The sequence below is a fragment of the Formica exsecta genome, unplaced genomic scaffold (assembly GCF_003651465.1).
Source record: "Formica exsecta isolate Colony F162 unplaced genomic scaffold, ASM365146v1 scaffold34, whole genome shotgun sequence".
Lineage (NCBI taxonomy): Eukaryota > Metazoa > Arthropoda > Insecta > Hymenoptera > Formicidae > Formica > Formica exsecta.
This window is the reverse complement of record NW_021850653.1, coordinates 441,209-450,692: the sequence shown is the minus strand read 5'-3', so window position 1 is coordinate 450,692 and position 9,484 is coordinate 441,209. Positions and strand designations below refer to the sequence as shown.

At 46.6% G+C, this 9,484-nt stretch overlaps 1 protein-coding gene across 1 annotated transcript in view; it reads right to left on the bottom strand.

Annotated features, from left to right (window-relative positions):
• Window positions 1-7,672, bottom strand: part of LOC115238453 (optomotor-blind protein) — a 91,331-nt gene extending 83,659 nt beyond the window's left edge. Inside the window, exon 1 of the mRNA XM_029812301.1 lies at window positions 5,504-7,672. Within this exon, the coding sequence (XP_029668161.1) occupies window positions 5,504-6,305 (802 nt within the window). The 5' untranslated portion in view covers window positions 6,306-7,672. The remainder of the gene's footprint in view (window positions 1-5,503) is intronic.
• Between the last annotated feature and the right edge of the window lie 1,812 nt (window positions 7,673-9,484).

The window sequence follows — 9,484 nt, the reverse complement described above, 5'->3', positions numbered from 1 at the left end:
GAATTTAAAAAAAAAAAAATGTTTTTTTTTTTATTTTGTTTTTTTTTTTTTTTTTTTTTATGCGACAATGCACCCTCGCGTGATATACTCATAAAGAAATTCGTTTTTCGCATTTGTTTATATAAAAAGAACGGCAGTCGCTAACAAATTTTACCCAACAATCATATAATGGGCAAAATGTATTATATAACATTTTTATGAATCGCGCGTTCCCGACGGCAATGTATATCTCACATTACACGCATAACAATGATATACGCACGCGTTAAACATGTATATTTTTTGCGGCGCAATAAAACGGTAAAATGTAATAATATGCAGCTCTAGTTACGCGGAGATCCGTTTTGATGTTTCTCATCTATAGATATCATAGGATGATTTTCAAAAAATGTTGATCTGTCACGTGCATCCGTTTTAACTAAAATTAAATCATAATCATCAGCGTAGGAGATGAATAATTACGCGAAGCACAAATGGAGAAATTTATTTCCATGCATCCGTATTTGTTGTTTGCATTAAACGTAATGTATATTTGCGTTTGTGTAAAGACAGTGATGTAGATATAATACTAGAGTAAAGCTATGAGCACTAAATCGATAATAATATACCGCATGCTCTTATAACAGATTTGCGAGACCGCTTATTTCAGACGCAGTTTCTTATCGCGCGCGTTCCTTTTTTTTTGTCATTATTTAAAATATTTTAAACACCGTTTTACCGTTGTCTTGAGATATATTATGCAGGACGGTAGTTTTTCGCATACGATTACGATTATGAATACTATATTTCGTATCGCGCTCGTATTTTCGCCATAGACAAAGAACCGATGGCCTAAAATATTGACAGGTTTCACATACTTTTACGCGTTGATGCATTCGCAAAATTGCTAGATTCGCCAAAATTTACTGTATTATCGAACAAAAGCGCTATTGAACTGTGCCGTTTGGTATTTTATTCGTTATCAAACACACGAGTACCCCGGAATCCGTCCGACGCGACCGCATCGAATTTTTTCGGACACTTACGCGCGCATACTTGACGTATATGTATTTCAATTTTCATTCGCAAACCGGAAATATAACGAAAATGCCCGGCCTCAATATTATTCAACCGCGGTATTTTTTTAACGCGTTATATTTCTCGCGTGGATCTGGTACAGTTAAAAATCGTCCGTTAAACCGAGCGGAATGAGACGATTGTTTACGATGAACGCGCGATATCGTGAATCGAGAAAAAATATAATTATCCGGTGATATTATTTTGGGTTAGTTACTTGAATTAGTTGTCCGTTACTCGCCGTTTATGTAACGGTCTCGCCGTTGTTCCTTATCAAAGTGGGACAAAACTTAGAATATATGACGCAAAGAGGTTCCTGTCGAGATGGGGAGCGGATTAAGTCACTCTTTATTCAATTTCCATCTTTTTTTTTTTTTTTTACCGATTTTTGTGTCGCTCGTCGACCGCATCGAATCGCATATTCATTATATTGCCACGGTGTTTCCACAGCGTAATATTCTTCCCGCCGGATTTTCGTCAAACTCTATTTTTATTTTAATCAAAACGGAAACATTAATTAGCGCAAGGTGTGTAACCTTGGAATACACATCTAACTTGCGACATACTTGACGAATTATTTAATATATATGGTAAAAAATGTTTGTGTGTGTGAAAAGGGGCTATTGAATGAATAGCTTTGGATTTTGCTTGGAGAATCCGAATTATCCGAATTATTCTTTAGTCCGATCTCGAAACAATTCCGTCGCTGTGTTGTAGCTACGCGATTTTTAGCTTATTAATTATGCGCGACGTGGAACTTTGATCGCACAACGCTTTGTTGCGCGTTACAAACACACGCGGTAAATTTAATAACTCGTTCACGATTGCAAGGACTATCGCGTGCAGCGAAAATACATTGCTTCATTGCCACCAATTTATCAACGGTTGTGCGCAACCTATGCACTCTCTTTCTTTGTGCAGAAGTAATACATTATTGAAAATTATAAACAAACAATAAAGTGCGGAGCACGGATTTTCGATTTATCGAACGCGATTTCGCGCCGTATAATACCTTAATACAATTGCCAACAGCAAGGCACAACAATGCCGCACATTTAATCGCGCTACCGATCACGTCCGAATTTCCATCGTTCTCAACGGGCGGCGATTTTGCCGTTACTCGTGCATACGTGACTTTTTACACTAAACTCAAATATATACAGATAGATCAAAATGTGTATGCCTTGCAGAGTTGTCTGCGAATGAAATTTTTTAGCATTCCACAAAAAGCGAAGCTAAAATTAATTTCGATACAGAGTAATACATTTTATTTCGATTTCTCATTTTCAGGATTCGATTTAATTTCGATCGAACGCGTTGATAAGGCATTCCCATTTCTCGTGTAAATTATCGCTGTGCGCGTATATCCGACAAACATAAAAAAAAACGCTCGCTTCCCAATCCGCTCTTTGCGTTTCCCACTCCGTTTTTTTTTTCTCTCTTTCTCTTTTTCCCTCCCCATCGCGCGCGTTCGTTTTCTCTTCGCTCGGGATACACGGGTTACGCGCGCACGTACACGTGACTACACGTTCCGAATTTCGAATGCAAGGAACGTTGGGCATGCCCTTGGCAAGATTAATCGCCACTACCTTATGGTCAGTTGGCCGCGAGCCCGACTAGAAAAGAGGAAGAGGACGAGCCGCGCGTAGCGTCGCGTCAAAAAATCAAGGGGTAGAGAAACAATAACAATGACAGATATCTCTCGGCTCGCCGTTGCAGCCTGGTCCAATGATCGCGATTAACCGCGAGAGCATCGCCGCCGACGCAACGGTTTCGCATCATTCGCAGCATCATCGCCTGCGTGGCGTGACTGCAAATAAAGTTGAAAACAAAACAGCCTCTCTTTTAATTTTACCCATGCTTGTTAATTGAAGCATGTTCAAGCACGTATTTCACACAGAATTAGAGAGAAAATATTTATCAAGCGTAACGCATTTATACATTTCAATTTAATAAACGTTTTTATATTATTTAATTTTTCCTATAAAAAAAAAAAAAAAAATCCAATGCAATATATTCAATTGTATAAAATACGTTGTTGTAAGTAAGGCTGTTTGCCCGCAGAGAAACTAAATCATCTAGCGAGGTACCGGCGTGTCTACCGGCGTCGGGAATTAATTCATCATTTAGCCTAACGAAGGGAATAACTAGTTGTAGCGGATGAGGTGGACGCGCGTAATAATGCGATGTCAGATAAGACGACGAGCGATGAGCACGTTGTCGGCTCTGGAAATCGTTCCTCCGATTCTTTTTTTTTTCCTTTTTTTTTTTTTTTTTTTTCTTCACGCACCTGGCGCGACATTTGCACAGACGGCATCATATCCTCGCTACCACAAAGTAAAATGCGAATGATACCTTTCGCGACAAGTTTTTTAATTTATACAGTGTGATCGAAGACTTGGAATTTTTTCCTTGTACGATAATTTCAAAAATTTATCGGGATCATTATGTATCTCGTCTCAACTTTTAACCCGCGAAATTGCGCCACCTTTTCCCAAAATATCCTTCATTTATGCACACGCGTTGTCACATATCGCGATGTTCCATTGATGAAAAACGAGACAATGCATTCTGAAAATAATGTCGAGGAACCGAGCGCGTTCCACGTTCACCGTTCGCATCGCCCTGCTCATTTAACGCCAGAGATATGCCAGATCGATTACATTATCGGTGCCTAAGTCATAATGTATCGCTGACGTATACCAAGTGCATTTTTCTCTCGACCGCCTTAGAGTCGCACCGCATTCCCGATGTTATCGTCGTTCGCGCGCTATTGCGATCATTGATCGGGTACGATCCGCATATTTTTTTCACGTCAGTTCGCGGATATCGACACGAATGGCGTTCTTGTGGCGAGAAATCTTCTAAAAGTTAAAAAAATCACGCTACCTTTCAAAGACAAAGTTCAGTACATTTTTGCTCTAGATTGCAGAAACAAGTTGAGCAAGAGATTTGTCCACGCAATTGAATTAATCGCACTTGATATAAGAATATTTAATGTATTTATGACCTGATATCTTCCAGATTATTTTTTTCGACTAAAAAGGTAAAAAAGATAATGTCGAGAAATATTTTTGTGTGTTTCCAGAATTCATCAGAATCATTTTGATAAATGATGACGGAATATCTCCATTATTCGAAGATAGATTCTCTGCGACGGAGGAGTCGGGCCATCGTAGCCCGCGACTCCGATTGACATTCACGCAATACCGTACATCCGAAAAACAACAGATAAGCCGACGTCGCGCATTGGCGACACTTTCCGCCAACGTTTGGGTAAGGGGCGTAATTGAGAAAACAATTAGCGACCGATTAATGGCGCGCCATCAAATGTCGCGACATTAGCGCTAATCTTTATAATGGCACCGAACGACTCTGGCAAACAAGGTAATAAATTGTCTAATTAGCGGCATTTAATATCAATAGGCCTACGTCGCTTTATCGGTCGCGCGAATTAACAACAATGGCCGCGAGAGCACGAGACGCGTAATTATTGCGCAGCATCGCGAGGAGGAGGGAAAAAAAATAACGCCTGTTTAAAAGTAGACTCCTTTTTAAAAGTAGGCGGATAAAACGCGCGATATTTCATTCGCCGTACTTGGTCCTGGCGTGTCGCACGCTTCGACGTTACGCGCCAGGATGTTGCGTAAGGCGCGCGACGAAACGGCCGACATGAGTGACAAACGAGAGACTTCCAGCGCGTTGCAAACGTGTCCCTACGAAAAACGAGCGCGCTTCCGGCAACGACAATGGCATCGCGCCAGAGCGACAAAGTGCGCACGCTGTGTTTACGAACTTGTCGAAATGCCGAGATTATTACGTCGCTTTCCGGATGACGGCAACCGAGAATCTCGAGTTAGCGATTCGTAATGTCGAATGACTCGCGGACTTTTCAGAATATATAGAGAATTAAACTCGAAAATATGTACAAAAAACGCATTCATACTTGGTTATATTCGGAGAGAAGGTAAAGGAAAACGATACGTTCGCATCTTGCAAAAAACGGGGAAAGTACGAATGCTTCCACATAAAACTAGAGTCAAGGAACAGAGCCCGCCTATATAATATACCTCTCGCCAGTAAATTGTACCGTGGATTATAGCCGAAACAAGCACCGACGGCGTTACCTCGCGCAACAAGTATGCGTTTGCAGTTTATCTCGTACGGCTCATAAAATTTACTCGCTCCCTTCGCCTCTTTCTTTCACGTCGTATGGCCTATTAATTGAAGGCGAGAGCATTTTCGTCGACGGAGGCAAACACTTTAGGCCTTTAGGCGACGTCAGCCTGACGAGCGTCGGCCCGCGGTGCACGAAAAGATGAATCGAACCTGATAATTTCGACAAATTGGAAACACGATCCCGTCAATGTCTGATCGTCGACACCCGTACAGAGGAAAATTGACACAACTTTGGACGCAAAGAAAGTTTGCTCGGGTCTGCGCTCACCTGGCGGCGTGATACCGTGCGGATTGAGATGGTGATGATGATGGGCGCCGGTGAGTATGCCCTTGCCCTGGAGATGATGCGCCGCAGCAGCCGCGGCCGCGGCCGCCGTTGGCCCCGGCGAGCTTGTGGGCGGTAGATGCGCCGCCGGATTGTAGAAACCCGCTGCCGCCAGGGCGGCAGCGCTGAAGTAGCTGGCGGCCGCCACCGCCGAAGACGAGTGCGACAAGTCGCGTTGGCCGCTCACCGGCAAGGGCGGCGGCGTTTCCGGTGCCGCGGCCGGACTACCGGGTCCGCCGGGTGGCGGTGACGCGCTACTCTGCGACGACGAACCGCCCAGGATACCGGGCGGATGAGTGCTCGCGGCGGTCAGCAGCGAGGAGACGCTAAAGTCCGTCGGCCTCGGTGCCGCCGGTGCCGGCAGGTGTCCGGTCCCGGCACCGATGTGGCCGTTGGGGTTGCTCGCGGGCGGCGTGCCCCCGGCGATCGCGCTTGCGAAGGGCGAGTGCTGATTGAGAGCCGTCGCTGACGCGGGATACGCCATCCCAGGCCCTCCCGCCTCGGCCCGCGGCCCCGTGTTCGCACCCTCGACCACGTTAGTCTCCAATTCTATACCACCGAGTCTTCGCCGTTGGCCGTCGACGTCCTTTTTGGAGGAATCGTCCTCGTCGTCGTCGTCGTCGTCCTCCTCCTCCTCCTCCACCACCACCTCCTCCTCGGGCCGTGATCGCTGCTGCAGCGCGGAGGGTTGCGGAGTGCTGGCGCAGTGGGTACCCCTGCACGCCGTGTCTTGTTCGAATCTCATCGAGACGGGCGAGTGTGCCGAGTCGCGCGAGATTCCTCTTCGAGTGACTCAAACCTGCTTCGGATGCTGCTCGCGCTATGATTCTCTCTCTCTCTTTCTTTCTATTTCTTTCTTTCTCCTCCGTCTCGCTCTCGTTTTTCGAATAAGCGTCTGTCGTCTGTCGTCTGTCGTATGTCGTCTGTCGCTCGCGCGAGCCGCTCACGAACCCGACGGACGGAGACTGCTCTGCCGACTGTCTGATGCGTTCAACGATCGCGCTCGTTTCTCCTCATATTCGCGCGCGCGCGCGCACACACACACACACACACACACGTTTTCGATAGACGTTGGCACTCGCCAAACTCAAAATCGTGAATCGCAATAATCGAAACGCCCGCGTTCCTCTTCCGTGCGAATTTCCAGCTGCGGGAAATCGCTGCCGACGATCGTCTTCTCGCTGGCTATTGCCAAAGACCGTCTAGTCGACATCTTACGACTGGATCCTGCCGTGTCCGACGCTTCAGCGAGCCTCCACCATGATGCAAAGTACTTTCGAGATATCACTCGCGAGGAGTCGTGAAACAAGCGAGTCGTTCGAAGGAGGACCAAAAAGATTGTACACTGGCACTCGTCGAGACGTGCTGTCACTCGCGGGCGGACGTCTGCGGTGACGCCGCGTGGTAGATTTTCAGTATAAGAGTCACTCTCATGTCGAGACACTAGCCACGCGACACTCCAAGGGCAAGCAGATCCTATGTTCACTGACCACTGACTTTGTCACCTTGATTCGTTTGCGAAGTTTTCTTCTCGCGTCACTCCCTGCGTCTCTCTCTCTCTCTCTCTCTCTCTCTCTCTTTCTCTCTGCTTCTGTCAAACACTGTTACAAGTTTCAGGCACCCGTCCAACCGTCCGACGGGCGTTGACGACACGCGAGATTCACGGAAGGACAGTTCAAAAGTGTTTCACATGCCGGTTGACACGCGCGCGAGTCGACGACAATCGACGATGATTCGGACGAGGAGGAAAAGAGATACGGGCCTTATCTCGGTCCCTCGATAACGACGGTTTGACGGCGAGGATCGGTCGAGGCCGAAGAGCCGGACGAAAGGTGTTACTTGGGTGGCGCCGCGATGGTCACTGAGCAGCGCTAGGATTGACACCTACTCTGGGGGCTCACCCCCACACCTCCCGCAGAGGTGTCGGTGTGCTAAAGTCCCCGTCCGGATTCAGGGCGGTGGTGTACGCGGCGCGGCCGCGCGTGTATACGGGTGGTCCACGGCACCGTGTGCGTGCGTTACGCGCGTGTATACGGAACCGCGTTGTGCCTGCGCCGCGGAACGGACGCGGGAGGCGTGAATGCTGGAGGGCAGCGACGCGAAGACTGAGATCGTGCGGGGGCTCCTCCTCCCTTCCCCTACGACCGTCTACGGTCCGAGAGTGGGGGAGCCGGCTTTTCCCCAACTGTCGGCGGCAACGGCAACGGCAGCGGCAGCGGCGACGGCGACGGCGGCGAGCTTGTCCGTCCACGAGAGCGGCGGATGCGGACGGGATAGCGCGAACCCCGAGCCCCGAGCGTGGAGAGGGAACCGCGCGCGCGGAACCTTCTCCCTACCTCTTCGTCGGGTGATAATGAGCGCTCGTAGTCCGGATTGGCGTTCCGGCGCCAATCCGAGCGGCGTTGCACCCGACGCCTTTCTCGACGCTACTCGAGCCAGGACCAGGTCGTCTCGCTCGCGCCTTCGCCGCCGCTCTCCTCCCGGCTCTCGTCCCGTCTCTCGTCCCGTCTCTCGTCCCGTCTCCTCTCCGTCGGACTTATCCCCTCCGTTTCGCGCCCCGCGCACACACGCTCGCGACGCTCTCCGCTCTCACGGTCGTCGGTGAACCTGGGTGCTTGGTGCGCTCCCACCACGGTGGTTCTAAGGGTGTTAACCGCGAGTACGCCCATTAACACCACCCTGCGTCACTGCCTTCCAACGAGGGCGGGGGCATGGGGTACGGCGAGAGGGGGCGCGCGCGCGGTCGACGTCGCGAGGTGTCGTTAGTGGGGCTCCCTCGAATCTTCGCCGGCTCGGCTCAACGTTAACGCTCTCGTGTTTGACGCGAGAGAATTTTCGCGTCTGAGTTGCCACGTCGGTCGACACCTTCGTTTCGCGCGAATTAGAGAAAAACATTAACTCTTTCACCGACCACCTTTCCGTATTTCCATTAATTGCAGCGATTGAAAAGTTTTCGATATACGTATACGACGAGATAATTCTTCCTCTCTTCTCCTATAGAAGAAAGAAAGAATAAATAAAAGATATAGAACGACAATTCTTTTTTATCACTTGCCTAATTTCTCATCAAGATAATTTTGTATACAAATGTGTGTTTATGTAGTTTGTATTTATTTGATTACGTAATAAATTGTGCAGAGATGAATTATCTGTAATAATAATTATTCATCGTTTAGCGAGTATTATATCTTGGTATTTCAAAGAATTAATATGTATGAAAAATATCAATATTTAATATGATAAAAACTTATCTGTGTCGCAGAGAAATATGTTAAACGATTGTAAAAAAATAAATATACTGCTTACTAGATATATGTATGTACCAAAACATAAATAAATGGATTCATATTATTTTTATATAGGAAATCTTTTTTTTTCATAAACTTTATACAATCAAGCAGAAAAATTTATGTTGCATTATGTACTTGTTTTCTTTCTTAAGAAAAATTTTATCTCGTATATATATCGTATGGCTCAATTTTTATTATTATTAAATCAAATTTCATTTTTTCTATATCAATTTTAATAACACAAAAATATATTTTTAATCAATGATTCATATAATATATCTTAACCAATGATATTGCAAAGTCTTACCATCGTGCTATTTATCGTATTTTGTAATTCTAAAGCCAAAAAGCTGTAAAAAATTTTGTCCGAGCACCAATGAGGATGTACAAAGTTACATAATTCATTTCTACGAATGCGAGAATTTGTCGAAAGATTTACACTTGAAAATATACATCTCTTTTCTCTCTTTTTTTTTCGCAACGAGTGTACTTTATCATCGCTGTAATGCAACGCAATTGGCTACGTCGAGAATTCAGCGAGTTTTCCGCGAAATGCCGCGAGAGTGAGAAGTTTTCGAGAGCCGTGCCAAAATTCGCACGGCACAGCGTCACGAATCTCACCCCCTCCCCCCCC